This window comes from Ambystoma mexicanum, chromosome 12, assembly GCF_040938575.1.
Source record: "Ambystoma mexicanum isolate Mex_15411 chromosome 12, UKY_AmexF1_1, whole genome shotgun sequence".
Lineage (NCBI taxonomy): Eukaryota > Metazoa > Chordata > Amphibia > Caudata > Ambystomatidae > Ambystoma > Ambystoma mexicanum.
The window spans coordinates 433299116-433322702 of NC_090936.1; the positions used below are offsets into that span (position 1 = coordinate 433299116).

Below are 23587 nucleotides of genomic sequence, written 5' to 3' on the forward strand. Positions count from 1 at the left end.
ACGGGGAGGGGGGGAACCAGCAGGAGAAGCCTTCTCAGCCGCCTTCTACACCACAGATACCTGAACACAGTTCCAAGTGCACAAGCCCATAGGTCCAGTCAGAATATTGCAGGGAAACTCCCCCAAGAGAGGGTAATTCCCAGTTCAAAACTATGGTCCAGTGAGGACAAAGACAGAGTTATGTCTAGAATGTCATCCTTAGCAGACTTCTATGCCAAGAATCCAGAGCACTTCCTTTCTTATACCCCAGACGGGGCTACTCCGTCAGGGTCTAGGGACCAGCAACCCCCTGGTAAGAAACGTAGAGTTCAGGCACCAACGCAAAGTCAGTCTTCTGACCCTTTCTATGTACAGCCATACACTCAGTATAATGAGGATCACTACAGGATGAGGATCCAGAATTGGCAACGTTGGATGACCAAACTTGGGTGGACTACTATGGGGATGATGAGGACCAAGAGGACGACGAAGATAACCCAGAAGTCTACAGAGTAGACTCCCCAGTAGACAAGGAACGTCCGGTTACCGACTCTCCAGTTGACAACCAACCTCTCCTAAATGAGGTTTTATCCAGAGTGGCAGAACACTTCTGCATAGATACTCGGGGAGCTCAGGAGGAAAGAGACTTTGCCGAGGAACTAGTGGGAGAAAAGAGACCCATTGCCCAGGCCATCCCTATTCTCAAATCTATACAAAGGAGGATTGATCCTTCCCTTCTCAATCCCAACTTCACCAGGGCAGTAAACCCCAGGATCGAGAAGCTGTTCAGGGCAGCCCAGCAGACCCGCTGTATATAAAGGAGCAACTGAAACTGGACTCCATTGTAGTCACTAATACCCGAAAGAAGGCGTGAACGCCCCTATCATCGTCTGAGGCTCCCCCCGACAAGGAGAGCAAAAAGATCTACGGGTTGGGAAGGAAGGTAGCCTCCACTTCCGCCTACCAGGCAAGTATTGCCAACTCCACCACTCTTCTGGCTAGTTACAACTGCCACCAGTGGGAACAAGTGGCTGCACTCAGACTCCACACCGGAACCTTTAAAAAGCCAGTTGGCACAGGTTGTGTCGGAGGGGAGGGCTGTTGTCGGTTGCATCCTTAAGGTAACCTTTGATGCCACGGATTACGCCGGCAGGCTAATAGCAGAGAGCACTGTTATTAAGAGGCATGCTTGGTTAAGGCAGTCAGAGTTTAAACCCGAGACACAAGCATCCCTAATAGACGAGCCAGTGGAGCCCGATCTACTGTTTGGCAAGGCGGTAGAGGACGCATTAAAAAATGCCAAAGATGAGTATGAGACTCTAAAATCCCTGGGACAGTTGACCAACAAACCCCCTAATCAAAGAGGGAATGGCAATTTTCGTCGCCCACGCGGCCAAAATTCCCAAAGAGGCTCCAACTATTCTCTGGGGCAGGGCACACCATGGAGTAACAACCAGCAGTCTACCCAGAGTTACAACAGGGGTAACAAAAGGGGTCGTGGTAAAGGTAGAGGCAGCCCCAGCAGAGGCAGCACGCCTCCCGCAAAGCAGTGATGCCGAGATCAGGGTCCCTTCCCATGCATCTCCAGTAGGGGGACGCATTACCAACTTCACCCAAGCGTGGGAAGGGATCACATCAGACAGATGGGTGCTGTCTACAGTGTCTGCAGGATACTGCATAGAACTGCTCAAGCGTCCCCGAAACCACCCTCCACGACAAAAGGTACATTCCTTAGACCACCAGAAGATCCTCCTCGAGGAGATTGTCAATCTTCTAGAAAAGGACGCAATCAAACTCGTCCCGGGCAAACAGGTAAACAAGGGTATTTATTCAACTTACTTCCTTGTGCCAAAAAAAGATCTAACAATGCACCCAGCCTTAGACTTACTCCCTGCAAACAAGTATGTCAAGCCCCAAACATTTTGCATGACTACTCTCCAAGAGGTAATCCTCGTCCTAAAAAAGGGGGATTACATGGCAACACTGGACATGAAAGATGCCTATTTTCATATTTCCATGTTCCCAGCGCACAGAAGATTCTTGCGCTTCAAGGTAGACAGTCAGCACTACCAGTTCAAGGTGCTGCCCTTCGGTATAGCCTCGGCTCCAAGGGTATTCGCCAAGGTTCTGACGGTGGTGGCGGCACACCTACGCAGGGAGGCAATCCCGGTGTGCCCTTACCTGGGCGACTGGCTCATCACGGGGGAGACCCCATCATTTTGCAGTTCAAACATTCAAAGAACGATCAACCTCCTCTTCGATTTGGGTTTCTCCATAAACGAGAAAAAAATGAAGCCTGATGCCAAGCACCTCCAAACAGTTCCTAGGAGCTGTACTAAACAAAGAGGGGCTGGCCTTTCCATCGGAGGAAAGAATTCAGAACATACTACTGGAGATTCCTCAATATCAGTCCCGTCGCCAGATAACGGTATGCAAAGCGATGCGTTTGCTAGGCATGATGGCGTCTTGTATTTACCTGGTCCCCCACGCACGACTGCGCATGCGTCCCATGCAAGAATGGTTGGCGAAACAGTGGTCTCAGGCAAGTGGTCAGCCAACACTGGTACAAAGTCTTCACTGGTGGACAAGAGAGAACCTGTCAAAGGGAAAAGCCTTTTACGATCTGGAGGTTCAGGCTGTAGTCACTACAGACGCATCCCTATCAGGGTGGGGAGCACACCTCCTTCACTACACAGCTCAGGGTCCATGGTCTCACTCACTGGCCAAGAATCATACCAATCTGCTAGAGCTTCTGGCAGTATTCAGAGTGCTTCGAGCTTTCGAGCCCCACCTGCTAAACCTGTCAGTGCAGATCCTAACAGACAGCACAACTGCGATGTTCTACCTAAACAAGCAGGGAGGGACTTGTTCGCCAAATCTGTCCAAGCTTGCCCAGAAAATTTGGATATGGGCACTCAGACGGAACATTTACCTGTCATCGCAACATGTTCCAGGGGATCTCAATTCTCTAGCAGACGCCTTGAGCAGAGATCCTCTCCCACAAGAACGCAAGTGGTCTCTACACAGAGAAGTCGTAGAAGACATTTTCTCACGGTGGGTTTTCCCCACTACAGACCTATTTGCCACAAGCGAAAACAAATAATGTCCAAGATTCGCATCCAGGTTCCCAAAGCCACACTCCAAGGGGAACGCACTATGGATGGACTGGTCAGGGATGTTTGCCTACGCTTTTCCACCAACCCCTCTTATGAGGAAGGTGGTCAACAAGATGCACAGGGAATCGACAACGCTCATCCTAGTTGCTCCCATGTGGGCGAGGCAACCGTGGTTCCCACACCCACGCAGACTAGCCGTGTGCGAACACATCAGACTCCAGTGCTGGCACAACCTACTGTCCCAGCACCAAGGACAAACAGTACACCCCCAACCCAACTCACTGAACCTGGCAAATTGGCTCCTGAGATCATAGAGTTTGGACATCTCAATTTACCACACAGATGTATGGATATCCTAAAGGAATCTAGGAAACCGAACACAAGGTACTGTTACTTTGATAAATGGAAAAGATTTGTTGTCTGGTGCCAAATAAACAATTCAACCCAGTCGATTGTACTCCTTCCAATATTGTCACCTACATGCTCCACCTGCTGGACGCAGGTCTTGTATTCAACTCACTGAAGGTACATCTGGCAGCGATATCTGCCTACACCACTTCCCACAGCAAGGTTTTGTGGTGGGTGGAAAGTACCAGTGGTGAAGACCTTCATGGAAGGGGTAAAGAGACTCCACCCTCCAATTTGTAACCCACCACCGGGTTGGGACCTTATGTGGTGCTTGCTAAGCTCATGGGCCCACCATTTGAACCCATGCATAAAGCCAGTCTCAAACACCTGTCCTATAAAACTGCCTTCTTAGTAGCCATTACATCCATAAGAAGGGTCAGTGAAATTCAGGCTCTTTCAGTGCAGGATACTTTCTTTACTGTTCATAAGGATAAACTGGTTCTACGTACACACTCTAGGTTCTCACCTAAGTTTATTTCTAAATTCCACGTTAACCAGTCCATTGAGCTGCCAGCTTTCTTCCAAGAACCCGAGCTCTGCTGAGGTGAAACTACAAACTCTAGATGTGCGAAGAGCGGTCTTCTACTATGTAGCGAAGACCAGACCACTAAGAAAAACAGACCAACTGTTTGTCTCCATAGCTACAGGCAAAGAGGGAGATTGCGTCTCTAAAGGTTCCATCTCCAAGTGGATTGCAAATTGTATCCAACTGTGTTACTCCCTTTCTGAAAGAACTTTGCCTTTTACGCCAAGAGCCCACTCTACAAGAGGCATTGTGGCCACTCTGGCTTTCATTGCAAATGTACCCTTGACACCATTTGCAAAGCAGCTACTTTGAGCACTATTCACACTTTTACTCAGCACTACTGCATTGACACTTATTCAGAGACAGATACCCAAGTGGGGCAAGCAGTTCTAAGACATCTGTTTGCTCATGACCCTTCTCACATCCCCCCTCCTTCTTCAGGTACTGCTCGCTAATCTATGCACAGCATGTGATCTAAGCAGATTCCACAAGCCTCAGAAGAGATACATTACTCACCGTAATGGTATTTCTGATGCTTGTATCTGCTTAGATTCACATGCGACCCACCATTCCTCCCCTCTGAGAGAAGGGGCATGGATGCTTGTAGTCTTATCTTCTATCTGCTTGGGTAATCTGTACTCGCGCTACTCCTCATGCTACCTCTTGTCAGAAAAAATACAATCTGAAGGTCCTACACGCGTGAGGGATCATGGGTACAGTGGACGTCACACTAGGGATAGTATTACTGGCACGCCCTGTGTCGACGCCCATCTTCGAGTTTCAAAAAACAAACTGTAATACTCCGCAGCTTCCACTAGATGTCGGCCTATGCATAGCATGTGAATCTAAGCAGATACAAGCATCAGAAATACGATTGCAGTGAGTAATGTATCTCATATATGGTCGTCTGGAACGGCCATAGGCAATATTTTTGGGGGGGTCATTTTTGGGAGCGGGGTTTGTGGGGGTTTCCCCTGCTGCTTTAAAAATAATGCAGGGATTGTGGGGGTGTCCCTCGCAGGTTCTATGCCTTAATATTGCACAAAAATATGGCAATATTTTGTATGGCGATATTTTTGCGGGGATAGTAACACATGGAACCGTCGCGAATACTGCTATTGTCTTTGCCCCTGGGATCACTACGTTTATTAACCTGTTTTATGATCTCCCACCGCCACGTATGGGACGGTACAAGAGGTACTTGCATCACATGTGTCTTCCTCTTTCAATTTAAACAGTGCCGTTTTAAATGTAGTAAAGACTAGTTCAATAGGGTGAGCAAGTTGAAATACTTTCCAAACGTTTGAAATGCTTTTCCCCTTCAATAGGATGAACAGAGCATTGGTCCTGCAGCAAGTTTTGAAGACTATCAATGTCTTTCTTTTGTTTACCCCTCTTGATTACATAATTTGTGTTTTATAGCTTTTTTGGACTATGTACAGTGTTCAATTGTCACCTTAAGTGGGGGGGGATATATACATTTAAACAGTGTAACAGTTTATTAATTGTGCCTTAACCATTTGGTTTTGATACTTTTTTCCAGGTGGAATCTGGGTATGTCTGTGATGGAGATCACAAAACAATGGCTAAAGCAATTCGAGACAGAGTATCTTTAATCAAGCGCAAGCGAGAGCAGAGACAACTGGTGAGGGAAGAGCAAGAGAAGAGGAAACAAGAGGAGATCAATAAAGATCAGCTAGAACAGCCATCAAGTCCTCCTGAGGCAGTAACAAATCCAGCACAGCCTACCACAGCCACAAGTGCTGGCACAAATCCAGCTACCTCTACTGGTGTTTCATCACAGGTGGAGCTTGAGGAACCAGAGGCTGACCAACACCAACAGCTGCAATATCAGCATCCTAACCTATCCATTACATGTGAGTTCAGTGCACCTTTTCAACTGGAGTATAACCTTCCCATTAGTGCTTCAACAAGGAGCACATTAGATCTTGTTAATATGATCTTTCAAGTATGACTGGGTGATTGGGCAAGTGATTGAAGCGAGCGTCATGGTAAAAAAGATAGGTTGACCACCTAGTCTGACCTGGCTAATGGACAATTCGCTGTAGTTTGTCCACCACCAAGACTGGGGTATCTAGTCGGTGTTCCCCCGTTTTTGCAGTTATTACATGAATGCACTTTGTCAGTCAGAAGTAACTACTTTGTTGTATTTGGTAGTTCATTTATGGGTAGTAAGAAGCCTATCTGACACACTAATAGAAAGACAAGGTGTTAACTGTAGCGGTGCATAATAACTTTATTTATAGGCACTTTGTGTAAGCCTGTAGCTTAATGTCTTCCACTTTGCAAAAGCGTCTTGGGTGCTAAAGAAAGCTACCACATCTTTAATAATGAAGCATTGCACATCACTGGAGGTCCTGATGCATGTTCTAACAACCATTGCTAGTCTGATCGGACTTCTTCTTGACTATCATGCATGGTTATCTTAACCATTGCAAAGATATTAAAGTTCCATGACTTCCCTATTTCTATTCTAGGGGTCTTTTCCCACAGAGCTTTCCTTTGTTGCACTGGAAACGAAAACATTTTTTCTCAGTTTGCCTCTTCTGCACTCCCGATACAATTCCTGTAGCCTGCTGCGTCATCTTTATGATTCCATGTGAATTTCCAACTGGGACAGTTGCTGTCTTTCCTTCTCCAACCTCCTCAGAGGTATACTATACTACCTTTTCTCACTTTCCCCCAGAGGTTTGCCATTTCCAGAGCCCTGGTCCTCTCTAGACTACTGCAACAGTCTCCTTCTCAATCTGCCTACTTCTACTCTCCATCCTCTACAACTCATCCAGAACATAACCGCAAGACTTATCCTTGACCCCAAGCCCAGGGACTGCATCTCTGGCGCTGAAATCCCTCCACTGGCTCCCTGTGGCTGCAAGGATCAAGTTCAAGACCCCCTCCATAGTCCACAAGACTTTGTAGGGCAGGGCCAGGCCGGGCCGTGCACTATCTACAACTCTCTCTCCCTAAATACTCTCCTTCTAGAGCCCTCCACTCAGCCTCTTCTCTGCGGGCGAGTTGTTTTTTCCAATCAGAGTTTGGGGGGTAGATATTTATCTGCTGGTGCTTCCATGTGGGGCAAATTCCCTACCCTTCGTGAGCCTGATCTCCTTAAGTTCCGAAACTCTTCAAGACCTTCCTCTTCTCTTCCTCTTTCTCTCTCCCGCTCCCTTGATAACCTTCCCTATTCCCTCCTCCTTCTCTACCCTAACTCTGCTCCGTTTTTGTTGACTGGTCGCCTGGTGCACCTACAGAGCCTCACAGGTCCCAGGCGCCCCAGCCAGTGTTTGCACTTTCCCCTGGGCCTCTGCACTCGGCTCACCACTACTGTCCTTTTGGAATTCGTTCCATGACTAGGGTAACCTCTCTGCACTTAACCCAGGACACTGTTTGACTGTGTGCACTTGTTCCCCTCCCCCTCCCTTTCACTTACTGTCTGCGCACTTACATTACCTAGAGTGCACTAGGCCTAGTTTGCCTGGCCTAGCACAGTAGTTTTTTGTTTCTGTATGTTCTTCTCCTTCTCCTCCCTCCCCATACACCCCGATCACCTCACTTTGTCATGCACTTGCACTATCTGTAACGTTGCTGGTCTAGTACGGTAGTTTATGGATTGTATGTTCTCTCCCTTTCCTCCCCTTTTCGCCTTCCTTCCTGTCATGCCACTAGTAGTAATGCCGTCAGGCCTAGTATGCTAGTCATATTTTGTTGGATCATTTGTAAACTTCACAGCCTAAAAATGACTGTTATTCCCTTGTTCCCTTTTCGCCTTGATGCGCTTCACTTGTGTATAAGCGCTTTACCAATTTACAATTACAACATGTGCAGCTTTGTCCAATCAATTCTGCCACTTGGGCTGCTTGCACCCCTTTTCGTATGTTGCGCTTTGAACCCCTTCAAACCTGGTTGGTAATGCTCCATTCATACCCAGGATGTCTTGAAGGATCACTTAAGAAATGATGTTGTATTGATATGTGCTTGTCCACTCCCTATTTAGGAATGTATGAGTCTTGTGTCTGCACCATTCTTGATCTAGCAGTCTTTCAAAATGTGTTTTTCTGAATTATGAAATGATTGAAAATGATTGGTCCTTAATCCAGAAACGCACTCTGGAAATGCATTGTAAGGTGTTTGGATTTTAGATACATTTATCATGCCTGTGGATATCCATCTATGCACCTTTTGCAAAACCACATGACAAACGCACTGACTGAGTCTCTGAAATGTAATTGTACGATATTAAGGGATAATCACGTTTTCGTACAGCGATTTAAAAGCCAGAGTGCCAAGGTGTGAAAAGCTCCACCTGGCATTATTTGAAAAGCTGTATCAGATTGGAAAGAAAGTTGTCCCATTTTCAGGTTTCAAGCAATTACAGCGAACATTCGAGATTGTCTATTTGCAATGTCTTTGATCCGTTCTGCTTCTGAGAAGAATTGCTCCTCTAAAATCGGAAATACATTTCTGGTCAATGCAAGGAATTCCTTAGGGACATCCTAAAGCTTCATTGGCTTTTCACTTGCAGCTCACAGATACTGACACTAAGCACACACATTCTTTGGTATGGGTCTGATTTGTAAATTTGACAATAAGCCTGCTTTTCATGTAAAGCATACGCGTTTTTGTCTGACTGTGGAGCTAATGTTTGTACAGGCCCTATAGTGTTTCCATTGGAGTTAAAGTACCCAACACTACATATGCTTTCATCTCGGAGTAGGAGAGGAGGACTGAGCATCAAGGACTATTCTCAGTCTGTAGGTAATTCACAAGAGCAATGCTCTGTAATTCTTTCCTGTTCCCTTTGATCATTTTTTCAGTTCGAGGACACTATTGTTGGTATACCACATTTTCTTTGCGTAGGAATAACTGCCTGCCTTGCAGTGCCTGAGTGTATTTGTATGATTGGTTAACAAGGTCCCATTAGCATACAGGCTCATGTTGTGCAGTGACCTTCATGTCATGCCACTATACACTGATTCTAGTTTACTGAAGGTTTTCTGTAAAGAATTACATTTTTATAACTAAGACTTGTGTTCATAGGACCGTTTCTGGAAACGGCTTTGGCAAGAAACCTTCATGAAAAATGTCTCTTCATTTGCAAACTCTCCAAGTTGGTTAAATACTTCAGTACAAACATTCATGCTGCCTACTGTGTTGCTTTTCCGCATTTTTACTTGTTACAAGAGCCCATATGTTCCCCATCCAGGTGGAGTTGAGGCTACCATTACCAGAGTTAATTCAGCATGTGTGGCTTTCCCAAATGAGATCCCTATCAAAGAATGGCAATGCAGGCTACTTTGCTTTCATTATGTCATCAAAATTATGATTTTACTAGTGAAACAGCAGTTGAGATTTTATTTAGGGCATGGTCGCAAGTGATTTTTTCATCACCCTTTTCTTTATTCAGCACAGGAGCAAAATGTTTTTGTGCCCTGCTGCATTACCCATATGTATGAGCATTGCCCTACTTAAGGAAGAGTCACCCCATTTCTGCCCTATTTGATGTCTCTGTACATAGCTAGTCCTCTTTTGTTCCCTACTGACAAACCATCTGTCTTTTAAAGACCTAGTTTCATCTGATCCAGAAACTCCAAACACCAGGCCATCAGCACAATTGGGGGCCAACATCGACCAAGGCTAAAATGAAGCACAATGTAAAATGTATTCAGGTAGGTCAGTAAATCCAGAAATGGTGGACTATGTCTTGCCTCCATGCACTAAGATCTCAAATTTTCCTAGTTCTCCAAGCAAAATCATTTTAAGGTGGGACACAGGACTCGAATCATGCAGAGTCAATGCTGGGTTGATGCCCAAGTGAGAGTGGTTGTTTTAGAGTAGAATGCTTTAAAAAAAGAACTGATTGACCCATCCTCTAACTTACGTGTATTCTCCAAACCAGGTCTGGAACAAAATGCCTTAAAGTTCATAGCCTACTGTGAGGTTTCGACCATCCGCACGCTGGGTGCGCATGCTCTCTCACCTGGGCTTTTTTGACATTTTATATGAAATTGAATGATGGTAGATCAACCTCTGGAAAATGTGTGGGGCTAATCTGCACACATTTTCCTATGCTCACCACGCTACATACACATAGACCTGTGGACACAGCCTACAGGCGCAGTCCTCAGTCACCTTTAGTTGGAATGTGACACCCAGGAGAAGTACATCAAGGCATCTCATAAGGGGGAGGGCAAAACCTTCTTCCGGCCATGGCCAACCTAATTAAGTAACACAGGCTCCATGGATCTGCCCTAGCTGTTGTTGGCCCTGTTTGTGGCAGCTACGCATAGTGATGTGAGTTAATTTAAGCAGGCCCACAAGAGGGCTGGTCACAAGGCTAAAAAGACAGGAAAACCCCAACACCTTTCATATGCCTTTGTGTCAACCTGAAGCCAGCTCCCGCCCCTTAGTATAAAGGGCAGTGACCTGTCATGGCTGGTACAGGTGTTTACAGTAGGCAACCCCTGCAGGGTTACCCCATTCAGAGGGTAGGAGTATGTTATTTGATGGAGACAGTCTGTTCTCCCCACAGATTCAAGGGAGACCTGCCGCTTTAATCAGCAACCACAGAGAGCTCAATTAACCAGATGCCCTTTGATCGACAACAGTCCAGAAGATGGGTGGCAATTAGTAGTACATGTTTGCACCCCTTTACCTTTCCTGTTGCAAAGCACTCTTATGACCTAACGCATACAGGAGATTGTTGGTGGGGACCCAGGATTGGTTCATTAAGGTAGGCTTAGCCGACACCAATCACTGGGGCCCATTTGGGTTTAAAAGAGGTTTGAGACCCTCTTTTAGCAGGTCATCTGAAGCCGTTCCAAGAAGTAACAAGAATAACTCATTTGGATTTTGGCTGAAGGTACAGTCTGCCTTACAGCTTGTCAGTGAAGGAAGGCCAGGATTTACAAAGAGGGAAGCAAGCTCGCTCCCCTAACATCTCCCAGGGAACAGAGGGAAATACTGAACCCAGAGGACCCTTCCAGCAGCTCCGGAACCGGTACCCAGCCAGCACACAGCATGCCCTGCTACGCTTTGCAAGCAAACTTACTAGGTGGGAAGTGTCGGTGTCTGTGAACCAAAGCAAGGACGGTGCCTTCAACACTCTCCTCAGCTCTGGACCACCTGCCTTAAAGGAAGACACAAGCCCACTGAAGAAGCATCATCATCAACAACAATCGACCAGCGTCAGCCTTAAAGGACATTTTCGAGCCCCTCGAGCTGCAACCGACTGCACCATTGACTGCTGTCACGCTTCAGTCACTAACATTGTCTGAGATGCCTCGACCAGTACTTCAGACCCGCCAAACAGCACTGAGATGATTACTGACGCGAGCTGCCATGTAGGCAAGCCTGCGGCCATCCGTCCAGCCTCGATCGCCGAACTGCCTGCCACCTGATATCTGCAGCGGTCTCCCGTCTTGAACTCTGTCGCAGAATCTGCAGAGCGCCCTGAAACGGACTCGACCCTGTTGAGCACCAAGAACTTGTCCAATGCCACAACAGCGAGTAGAAAGGAGCTTGTAGCGTTTAGACCAGCGTCGAGGCAACTGAAGTGCCAAGTATGGGATCATCCACCCAGCAGCCCTAAAAGTTACCCTAAACGGGCACTCTTATACCTTTCAGAATCCAGGGGACTTACTAAGCTCTATCCAAAGCCACAGGAGAGAAGAGATGGACACCTCTAAACCAACATCTACTTAAAGTTAATATATGCACTACCTTTTTCTATTAACTTTATCATATCGCCGGGATGGGGCGGAGGATAGACCCGTCTGTATCTGGTTTTCCACCCCTACCACATATTGAACTTTTAAGAACATTGATTGTAGTGGCTGTATCCGGTTAACCACTACTTTGTTACATACTTGTTGGTTTTAATGGAAGTTGACAAATGCCATGTCCTTTTTGTTTGTCATTCCCCCTTCCTTGTGTTTCTTTCCCTTATGGTTCATACAACAAATGCCTCATTGCTAGCTATACATTTGTATATATTTCTGCAATCACTATCCATGACACTTAATATTGCCACATGGAATGTTAAAGGTCTACACAATCCCATTAAGTAGCAGAAAATCCTATCGCACCTAAATAGGTCTAAGCCTTCAATAGCATGTCAACAGGAATCCCAGCTTTCGCAGACAGAAGCTAATAAATTGAAACGTTTGTGGGTAGGCCATGTGCTTTCGAGTGCAGCCAATCGGGGGGAAAAGAATGGGGTTATTATTCTCATTAACAAACATCTCCATTGTAAAGTGTTATCCATAGAAACTGATAATGTGGGAAGATGGATCTTGGTTAAACTCCTTATTGACTCCACAGCATACTCCATCTTAAATGTTAATGGTCCCACAAATCCTGATCCTACTTTTTGGACTCAGTTAAGAAACAGAACTCTAAAATTCCACTCCAATAACCTCATTGTATGTGGTGACTGCAACAGGGTTCTTGATCCTCTTCTTGATTCAAAGTCCAATGTACGATTTAAATCTACTAAATCTCATATGCAATTCCACAACTTCGTTTCTGAATTGGGCCATATTGATTCTTGGCGGATTACCCATCCTTTGGATCTAGACTACACTTTTTATTCACCTCCCCATAACTCCTTTTCGAGAATCAATTAGGTCTTCATATCTAAATCATTAGCTAATCATTTATTAGAGGCCACAATAAACAGTATCTCACTATGCGATCATGCCTCTGTTCACTTTAAATTATCTAGTTCACAAAATGTTCATTACAATAGATGGAGGTTCATCCCTGCAAACTTGAAAGATGAGCAATTTGTGAAATATATTCATCAACATCATACTCACTACTTCGATGTAAATTCCTCAGCAGACACTTCAGTACATAATAATTGAGACTGCTATAAAGCAGTATTAAGGGGCCACATTATATGATATTCACTGCATAGAAGAAAAAACTTAAATAGGAGGTTGAGGATATTCTTCAATTTATAAAATGTTTACAATCCGATTATATTCGGACAAATGCAGCTCCTCTTCTTCAGATTATCAAGCTAAGGATACAGTATAACTTAGCAACTGAATATTCATGCACCAATCTCTTGAAATACAAATACAAGATTTATCAATTCTTGAATAAAACAGGGAAAGCTCTAGCGTCCCATCTTAAGACAAAGGAAGACAAAGCAAAAGTTACTGTTATCACAGATCAGGATGGCAAGAGTCATGAAAGATAAAGATATTCTGCAGGTGTTTTCAAAGTTCTATCAGAAATTATATTCTTCAGATGCAGTACCCAATAATGCTGATGCTACAAACTTCCTTGAGCTTATACATCGTAATTCTTATGAAAATCCTAACGTGCAAACTTTAGACTCCCCCATATCTATTGAAGTACACAAAGCCATTAATGGTCCTAAGAAAGTTAATGCCCTGGGCCCAGATGGTTTTTCAATTGATTATTTTGCCAGTTTCAAAGATATTAGTCCCTAAACTTAATGAACTCTTAACCTCATTTACTGCACACGAGAAAGCAGTAGGATCTTTCTCTCAAGCAATGCTTATTGTATTCCTTAATCCCAATAAAGACCCTGAAATGGTTCAAAACTATAGACCCATCTCTTTAATAACGACTGTAAGATCTTTGCTAAACTTCTTTCCAATAGACCTAGCCCCTATCTTCCACAGTTAATTAAAAAATGATCAGGTAGGTGTCGCTAAAGGCAGATTATCCTCAGCGAACACCAGACTCTTTATGAATATTCTTAAGGTTATCCAGGACTCCCCCCAATTCATATGCAGCTTTAGCCCTTGATGGCAGACAGTCCTCGGAGAAGAATATAATCAAATCTAAATCAGCCAACATTCTAGCTAAAGTGAAGAATTAACCATTTCTTGGTCCCCTCTTTTCTTATCCTGGTGGGGTAGACTCAAAGCTGATAAAATGATTTCCCCAATTGTACTTTATCTATATATGCTTCCGACCCATATTCCGGTTTGCTTTTTTAAATCATTAGATACCTGTATCCTCAAATTTCTCTGGGGGAAAAATAAACGAAGGAGATCATTGTGTAAGCTTAAAATGCCCAGAACAGGAGGAGGATTAAGTTTCCCAGATATTGAAAATTGCCACTCAGCCTTTGTTTTAAGACAAGTCCAGTCGTGGTTTATCCCTACATCTCCAGGTATGCCTAATTGGTATGCTATTAAGAGAGAACGATGGTCTCCCCTCACACCCTAATGGATTGCCCTTATATTAAAAACAATAATAAACGCTTTAATACCACAAGTATTAATCTCTCGATTAGGTACCTTCGATTATATTTATTACCGTTAACTTAAAAGATCTGTTTATTTCCCATTACATTTGGATGAACGCCCTAATAAAAATCAATACAAGAACTCTGTGTTGGAGGCCATGGCTCTCTCTCGGCATTAAATATGTGGGACATCGGTTTAATCAAGATATTCCTCTCACCTTTGACAAATTCACAGCAAAATGTGATGCACCATTGTTCCTTTTACAGCAATATGCTAGACTTTTGGAAGCTATTATGCAAAATTACAATATTCTAATCAATAATGCAACTACCTTTTCCACCCAAAGATTACTTCATTTATCTATTCCTCATTTCACGGCAGCCATGTTCTACTTAGCCAGCTCGTCTGTGCATTTTCGGTAAGTGTCTAGAGGCGTGGAATCAAGATTGCGCTCTCAATGACTCCCAAAGAAGCTTGGCCCGGTGTATGGTCCAATATTTCCAAGACAATTGTTTCAGCTAGCCTACTTCAAACAATGTTCTTCTTTCATCATAGGGTATAAACCACTGCATTAATGCTTTCTAAAAGATGCGTATCCCAAGATGATAAATGTTGGAGTTGTCTTTGCAAACATGGAACTTTTAAACATACTATGTTTCACTGTATATATGCCAAAGGTTTCTAGAAGCAGGTGTGGTCAATTCTAAATCACATTTTCAAGATTCTATCAGCGTTTTCATTTACAGTTCTATTCCATGGAAGCAAAAGTATCCAACCCGCTATAATTAAGAATAATTGTTACCTGTTTGATCTACTTTTGGTTATTTCTATTCAGACTATTACCTCCAATTGGAAAGACCTCAGGAGTGTTTCTTTTCAAGTATGGTGGAATTCAGTTTGCAATATTCATGGAATGGAGAAGTGCAATGCCTAGTCTCCACAACTACTGCATAAACATGAATTGAAATAGCAATAATTGCTAGACTTTTTAAGTAATGTTTAGTTTTAGGCATTTGGAAAAGATAACACTAGTTTTCACATTTACTTTTGCTCCCCCCCCCCTTTTTCCCCCCTCCTAATGTTCATGTCAGTCCTGTTTTTTGTCTACTTTATGTATTCAATTTCTCAATTATAAGTACCTTTTTATGACTACTAGTTTATCCTAATCTGCAGCATACTGCATTTGTGCTTATTTCCTCATTTTCATTACACTCGATTTGTGTGTTTTAAATCATACTATTTATGGGCATCTTGCTATAATATTTCTTTTGTAATGCCTATGCACACCATACTATGATGATCTTAGTACTGTTCAAACCTTGTATTCTTCATGTTCTTAATAAAACATTGTTTAAACATAAAAAAAGAATATACTGTTTATAAAGGTGAATGTAGTTGGTAGCAGCATGTAACAGAAAAGAGTTGTCAAACTAGTACAGTATGATTGGGCAAGGAGCCAAAATGTCAAAAATGTGATTAAGAGCTGCTTGTGAGTCCTGTCCTGCTAGACCTTATTTTAGTTCAGTGATACATGAATTACTTGGGAGTAGGCTATCAGAGGATAGTAATAACTAGTAATCTATCATAAGCTACCTGTGCAGGGAGAGTTCATTGTGAAAGGTGGAGGTGGATGTTTAATAAAAGGGAACAGAAGGGATGGTTGTCTGTTCTGTTTGCAATGACTGTCTTGCATCCTTCTCTTATGTTCCATTACTATGTATTGACTGATACCATAAGGCAGTAACGTGCTTTGTTGCTTGTACAGTGCTTTATTCCACAGTAAAGCCATCTCATAGGACTGGGGAACAGGGAAGGAATCTTGAAGGTGGCAAGCCAACATAAACACCAGTGGGCACAAAAATCAGCATTGAGGGTCTGTGCCTTGAGCCCGCCAAAATGAAGAGCATGGGTGCGGAAAGAATGGACTTGTGTGCAAGAGAAATGGTGATCTGTGCAGCTTTTACACCTGGAAACTCTTTCAATGAAAGAATTACGGGAGGGGTTGCACATCCGGAAAGTACATTTTCGATGTTTTTAAACCTTCCACAGGGCAGCCTGGGTTTGTGGAAACCAGGCTGCGGGTGGTATCTACCATTCTTCAACTTTCTCGACCAGGGATGTAGTTTCCTTGTCCAGTTAATAGAGGGCCACATGCAAATCTTTAGTCAAAAACAGGTGGTGCAATCTGCATACCTGATTACATTTACAGTTCTACTTGTAGTTGAATAGGAAACTGGTTGAAAGTTGAGTCTGAAGCAAATAGAGTTCTGAAGGGGATCCCATCAGGTCTTTTCATCCCTCATATGCTCTGAAGCAACAAACTATGCTTGTAAGTAAATCCAGAAAAGCCACACATTCTACATTCCTGAAATTAAAATGGGGTTTGCAGGGAAATAGTGAAACACATGCATTAATGGGTAGATCGGCACCTGTTTAGATCCAAAGTTCTAACATCAACTATCCTCTGAATGGATTTAAGGCATACAAGCATGACTAGCTTGGCTGATGGAGGTTGTAACGGAATATCTTGATTGCATGCAAGTTCTTAATAGAAAATTAAGTTAATGTCCCACAATACATTTTATCTAGGTTTTGTGCGATATTTAAACCATGTGTCACATAGTAAACTGCATGCCATTGTGTTCAGTTGCCCGAATATTCACTCTATCATGGTGTGCTGAAAAATCAGCTTACCTTCACCAAGAGCCAAATCAATCTACCAAATCTGATGCAGAATCTCTGGCAAACACCAAGTAAATGCAGCTCTTTCTGGTGTAGATATCCACCTTTTTGTTTCCCAGCGGAGTAAAATTCCCATTCAAAATCTAGCAGCTTCATATGAAATTCTTTTGGAGGACCAGTGTGCCCTGAAATGATCCTGGCCATTAGAGTCTTTGTGCTGATCATAGGGTGAATTCTGCCTTCTGGGAGGAGGAGGAGGAGGAGGGCATAGGCCGACATCTAGTGGAAGCTGCAGAGTATTTGTTTGTTTTTCGAAACTGGAAAATGGGCATCGACACAGGGCGTGCCAGTAACGTCCTAGTGTGACGTCCACTGTACCCATGATCCCTCACGCATCTAGGACCCTCAGATTGTTTTTTTCCGCCATACTGGTCGGAAGAATTCCGCGGAGTTCCCTGGCCTTAGCCATACTTTTGCTAAAATATTGTTCTATTTCCCCATTTCTCCACCCCAACGTCGACTCACCGAACATCCACACTTGACGCCGGCCCGGAGAAAGAATCGACGGTCGAGAGCTGCATGACGGATTTGGGCCTCGGAAGGCCTCTGGCCTCGGCCCTGCAAGAAGGGAGAGTGGGGGGTGGACATACTCTACACTCCTTCGGTATATAGGTACATTCTTATATATTCCTACACTTATTAGCCCGCTGCCACAAGGTGCGTATGGAGGATACCCCTTTCGAATTTTGCCCCAAGTGCAACCGCAAGTACCCTTGGGTTGACGGACACGCCACGTGCAATCTCTGCTTATCGAGGCACCACCCCGAGGCTAACTGCAGAGCGTGTAGTAGGTTCTAACCGAAAACATTCAAGGACCGTTCGATCAAGCATTGGGCCCACGATGCCAGGCGTCAAGAGGCCATGGCAGCGGAGGGCGCCTTCAGCGATGGCAGCAACGCCGTGCTTTCGGACGGTGAGGGCAACGTGGCGTCAATTGACGGCCAAGCACAAGTCCCCGAGATCAGAAGGTCGTCCGGCAAGGCGGCTATGGGGAAGACCCCCGGCGACACAAGCGCTACCCACAGCACTTCCACAAAACACATGAAGTCCAACCGAGACTCGACACGCATGTCGAGTACTCGGAAAGAGGCACATAGAGAACGGTCTGAATCGGTGTCCTCTGGGCGTTCTCGATCTAGATCGCCGCATGACTCCAGGCAACCATCCACGGTTGCCATGAGTGCCTCGCTCCCCAACATAACAGAGGTTCGATCGTCAGAAGACGAAGCCAACCTCTATCCCCAGACCGCACTCCAGGAGTCGGCGTCAACAGGCCGTGCAACGGCAGTTCCCGAGTCCCAACCTCCACAATCGAGAGATAGGGACACTACCCCCGAACCTCGGCGCCAGGCGTCGAAAGGCTCCGAAGGAGCGAAAAAACAAGGTAAACACTCTTCCACCCACGGGGAAGGGGAAAAACAACAAAGGAAGCAGTCTCGGCCTCCTTCCACACCTCAAAAACATTCTACTCCACATAAACAGATGGACAAGTCTCAGTCTTCTGTTATCCCAAAGACCCCTGTTCAAACCAGTAGGTCTAGTCAAGATAAAACAGGGAAAGTCCTCCAAGAAAGAATCATTCCCTGTTCAAGAGAATGGTCTAGTGATGACATAGACAGTTATGTCAAGGATGTCATAATTGGCAGATTTCTACGCCAAAAACCCTGAACACTTTTTCTCTTATACCCCCGATGGGTCAACACCCTGAGGCTCTAAGGATCCTATACCCCCAAGTAAGAAGTCCCGGGTTGAAGCTCCTACTTCAGACCCCTTCGGTATAGAGCCCTATTCTCAATATCAGGGAGATCCATCCTTTTGTGAGGATCCAGATTTGGGCATGTTGGAAGAACAAACTGGGACGGGCTACTATGGGGATGACGAGGACCAAGAGGAGGAGGAGGAGAAGGAGGAGAAGGAGAAGGAGGAGGAGGAGGAGGAGGAGGAGGAGGAGGAGGAGGAGGAGGAGGAGGACGATGACCCAGAAACCTACAGGGTAGATTCCCCGGTAGATAAAGAACCCCCAGTTATTGACTCCCCTAAGCGTTTGGAAGGCGAAAACACTGATTTCCCTCCTCTAGACTATTCAGGGGTCCCCCATGAGACCCTTGAAAGACTCCATTCTTGTATGGAGAAAATGGAAAGGTTTTTGGGAAGCCAAAACCCACCCACACAGAAAAGACCAGGAGAATGGCCCCAGGATGACCCTAGGGTCAAGATCCCTAGGCTGTTTCCCCTTTCTACAGACGTATATAACCTCACTGAAGAGGAGCAATACCTCCAAGAAGATGAGGAGGGTTTGGGTGGAGAGGAAGAACATGAGGAAGAGGGGCTTGAAGAAGATCCTTACACTAGTGCAGGAGTTTTTGAAGAAGATACAGCCACCTCGCAGCCCTGGCAATCCCCCATCTGTGCACTCAGACCCTGATGCCTTTCACCCTTCTCCTCCCAAGGATTCACCTATTGGAAACACCTCTCCCATAGATGACCAACCTTCCCTTAATGCACTATTGCGCAAGGCAGCAGCGCATTTTGAAATAGAAACAGGGGAAACTCTTCCTGACATAGACTTTGTAGAAAAAGTTATTAAAGAAAAAGCCCCTGTTAGTCAGTCTATTCCGCTCCTGGCTTTCATAAAGAGAAGAATAACTCCTTCCCTTTCCAATCCTGCATTAGTCAGAGGGGTCAACCCTCGGATAGAAAAGCTCTTCAGCCCTTCATCCTCTGACCCCTTGTACATCAGAGGACATTCTATTCCGGACTCCCTTGTAGTTACTAATACAAGAAAAAGAGCGGGGGTACCACTATCCACTAGTGAGGCACCACCTGAGAAAGAGGGCAAGAAGCTCTATGCACTTGGGAAGAGAATCACGACCTCCGCAGCCTTCTCAACTAGGATTGCAAATAACAATTCCCTACTAGCTAGCTACGCAGATGCACAGTGGAGCAAGCTGCGCAGCGAAGCGGAGGACACACCAGAACCCCTGCGTTCACGCCTGTTAGATATCATCTCAGAGGGAACTCTTGTAAACTAGGGCATCGTAAAGAACTCCTTAGATGCCGCAGAGACGGCTGGCCGTTCCCTGGTTCAGGGAATACTTCTCAAACGCCATGTCTGGCTGCGCAATTCGGGATTTAAGCCGGAAACCCAGGCTTCCCTGATAAATAAGCCCATAGAACAAACACACCTGTTTGGGAAAGCAGTTGATGAGGCCCTAGAACATGCGAAGAAGGAATTTGATACCATCAAGACTCTTGACCAAATTTCTAGGCCCCCTAACAGACGGGGCTATGGCAATAGACGCTCCTTTCGTGGCCAACGCCAGCAAAACCAACAGCAATTTTACTCTGCTACTAACTGGCCCTCTAACCAGGGTAACAACCAATTCAGTCAAAGAGGCCAACGCCGTGGCAAAGGAAGAGGTCGCGGCTCCAGCCCCAAAGGTTCCACGCCCAATACCAACAAATGACCCGAAGATTCGGGTCCCCTCCCATGCATCACCGGTCGGGGGCCGGCTAACATCGTTCCTATCAGCATGGGAGGAAATTTCGTCAGACCGCTGGGTTTTATCCACCATAGCCCACGGATACTGCATCGAATTCAACGGTTCCCTGAAGTACAGAGCCCCACGGAACTGACGCATGACACTGGAACACCTCACCATTCTTCTTCAAGAAGTAGAAGAGCTACTGAAAAAAGAAGCTATAGAGGCTGTCCCCCTATCTCAGGTAACAGAAGGTATTTATTCAGTGTACTTCCTTGTACCCAAAAAGGACTTAACCATGCGCCCTGTATTAGATCTGGCCCAGCGAACAGGTTTGTCAAACCCCAAAAGTTTCGTATGGTGACCTTGCAGGAAGTAATCCCACTGTTATCACAAGGGGATTACATGACAACACTAGACATGAAAGATGCATACTTTCATATTTTAATGTTGCCAGCGCACAGAAAATACCTCAGGTTCAAGATAGAGAACAAGCACTACCAGTTCAGAGTACTACCCTTCGGGATAGCATCTGCACCAAGGGTATTCACGAAAGTACTGGCAGTGGCAGCGGCCCACCTACGCAGGTTATCCATCCCGGTATACCCTTACCTCGACGACTGGCTCATAACTGGGGATTCTTACGAAACATGCTTCTCCAATACCCAAAAGACCGTAGACCTTTTGTCCCAACTGGGCTTCTCCATCAACGAAAAGAAGTCCAGCTTAGACCCCAGCCAAATCAAACAATTCCTAGGTGCTCTAATTCAAACAAAGGACGGCCTCGTCTTCCCCTCCAACGAGAGGGTCCAAAACATGCTGTTTCAGAGCCCCCATTATGTGGCAGGTCGAGAGGTGACGGTACGCAAGGCAATGCGCTTGCTAGGGATGATGGCGTCATGTATTTATTTGGTACCTCACGCGCGCCTGCGCATGCGCCCAATGCAAGAGTGGCTCTACAGCCAGTGGTGTCAGGCCAGCGGCCAATGGGACGATCTAGTGGTAGTCTCGCAGGCCTTGGTTCTCTCGCTACGGTGGTGACAAAAGAAAACCTGTTATTAGGGAAAACTTTTGCCACACCCGCAGTGGAAGCCACTCTAACCACAGACGCATCCCTTACAGGATGGGGGGCTCACCTATCCCATCAGACTGCTCACGGAGCGTGGACTCCGAGCTTAGCATCCAAGCATATAAACCTGCTGGAACTACTAGCGGTGTTCAAAGCACTGAAAGCCTTTCAGGAACACCTACAAGGAAAGACAGTGATGGTCCTCACAGACAGCACCACAGCCATGTACTACCTCAACAAGCAAGGGGGCACTCACTGTCCAAGCTGTCCCAGAATATATGGAAGTGGGCTCTCAAACACAACATGTTCCTACTATCACAACATGTACCAGGGGAACTCAATCTGCTAGCAGACAAACTCAGCAGAGACTTCCCCCTGCCCGAAGAGTACGAATGGCAATTGCACGAAGGCATCGTCTTAGACGTCTTCACGCAATGGAGGTTCCCGGAAATAGACCTGTTCGCAACTCTGGAGAACTCACAATGCCAAAGTTACGCCTCCAGGTACCCCCAAAACCAGTCCAAGGGGAACGGTCTGTTGATTCAATGGTCAGGGAAATTTGTTTACGCCTTTCCCCCGACTCCCCTTCTCAACAGAGTGGTGCACAAGATGCACCAGGAGCAGGTTACCATGATACTAGTGGCCCCAATGTGGGCCCGGCAGCCATGGTTCACTCACTTGATGGAGATGTCCCTATCTCCCCCAGTGAAACTTCCCTGCCCGTACAACATGCTGTCACTAGACAAGGGCAGGACACTGCATCCATGCCCTCAGACCATGAACTTAGCAGCCTGGCTCCTGAGATCATAGAATTTGGACATTTACAACTCCCGCAGAGATGTATGGACATCCTCAGGGAAGCCAGAAAACCTAATACTCGCCACTGCTATTCTAGCAAGTGGAAAAGATTTGTCATCTGGTGTACAGGTAAGAGCATCAACCCGGTTGACTGCTCTCCCACTAACATTGTTCTGTACTTGACCCACTTACTGGATTCAGGTCTAGTCTTCAATTCCATTAAAGTCCACCTAGCGGCACATTCTGCATACACCACTTCCCAACTTATTGTCGTGGTGGAAGATACCAGTTATCAAGGCCTTCATGGAGGGGGTAAAGAGAATACACCCTCCGATAGCTAACCCAGCTCCCGGATGGGACTTAAATGTGGTACTTTCTAGACTCATGGGCCCTCCTTTCGAACCCATGCACAAGGCAACTCTTAAAGACCTCACTCTTAAGGCTGCTTTCCTAATAGCTATCACCTCCATTAGGAGAGTAAGTGAACTACAGGCTCTTTCTGTACTAGACTCCTTTGTAACAGTTCACAAGGATAAGGTGGTTCTACGCACACACCCAAGGTTTGCACCAAAATTAATCTCGAAATTTCATGTAAACCAGTCAATAGAACTACCAACGTTCTTTCAAAACCCTTCCAGCTTGGGAGAAAAAAGTCTGCATACACTAGATGTACGCAAAGCTGTCATGTTCTACATGGAAAGAACCAGACCACTGAGAAAGACTAATCAGTTCTTTGTCTCTGTGGCAGCAGGAAGAGAAGGAGATGCAGTTTGAAAGTCCACTATATCTAGATGGATTGTTCAATGCATCACTCTCTGTTACACTCTTGCTAAGAGAGAACTACCCTTCAAGCCAAGAGCACATTCCACTCGAGGCACTGGGGCTTCCATAGCGTTCATTGCAAATGTTCCCCTTGAGTCCATCTGCAAAGCGGCTACCTGGTGTTCTGTGCACACCTTTACAAAACACTACTGTCTAGATGCACACTCTAGATCTGATTCCCAGGTGGGACAGGCAGTATTAAGACATCTTTTCTCTACTGTTCCTTCTCATAACCCACCGCCGACTCTGGGTCCTGCTCGCTAGTCTATGCACAGCATGTGATTCTAAGCAGACTAACAAACATCAGAAGACAATGCATTACTTACTGTAAAAGCATTTCTGATGGTTGTATCTGCTTAGATTCACATGCGCCCACCCTTCCCCCCCGCTCGGAT

General features: G+C 45.5%; 1 protein-coding gene across 8 annotated transcripts in view; it reads left to right on the top strand.

Annotated features, from left to right (window-relative positions):
• WNK1 (WNK lysine deficient protein kinase 1) overlaps positions 1-23587 on the top strand; it is a 2404646-nt gene that overhangs the window by 904780 nt on the left and 1476279 nt on the right. For all 8 annotated transcript variants that reach the window (XM_069628604.1, XM_069628602.1, XM_069628603.1 and 5 more), the window contains exon 7: positions 5573-5906. In XM_069628604.1, the coding sequence (XP_069484705.1) occupies positions 5573-5906 (334 nt within the window). The remainder of the gene's footprint in view (positions 1-5572; positions 5907-23587) is intronic.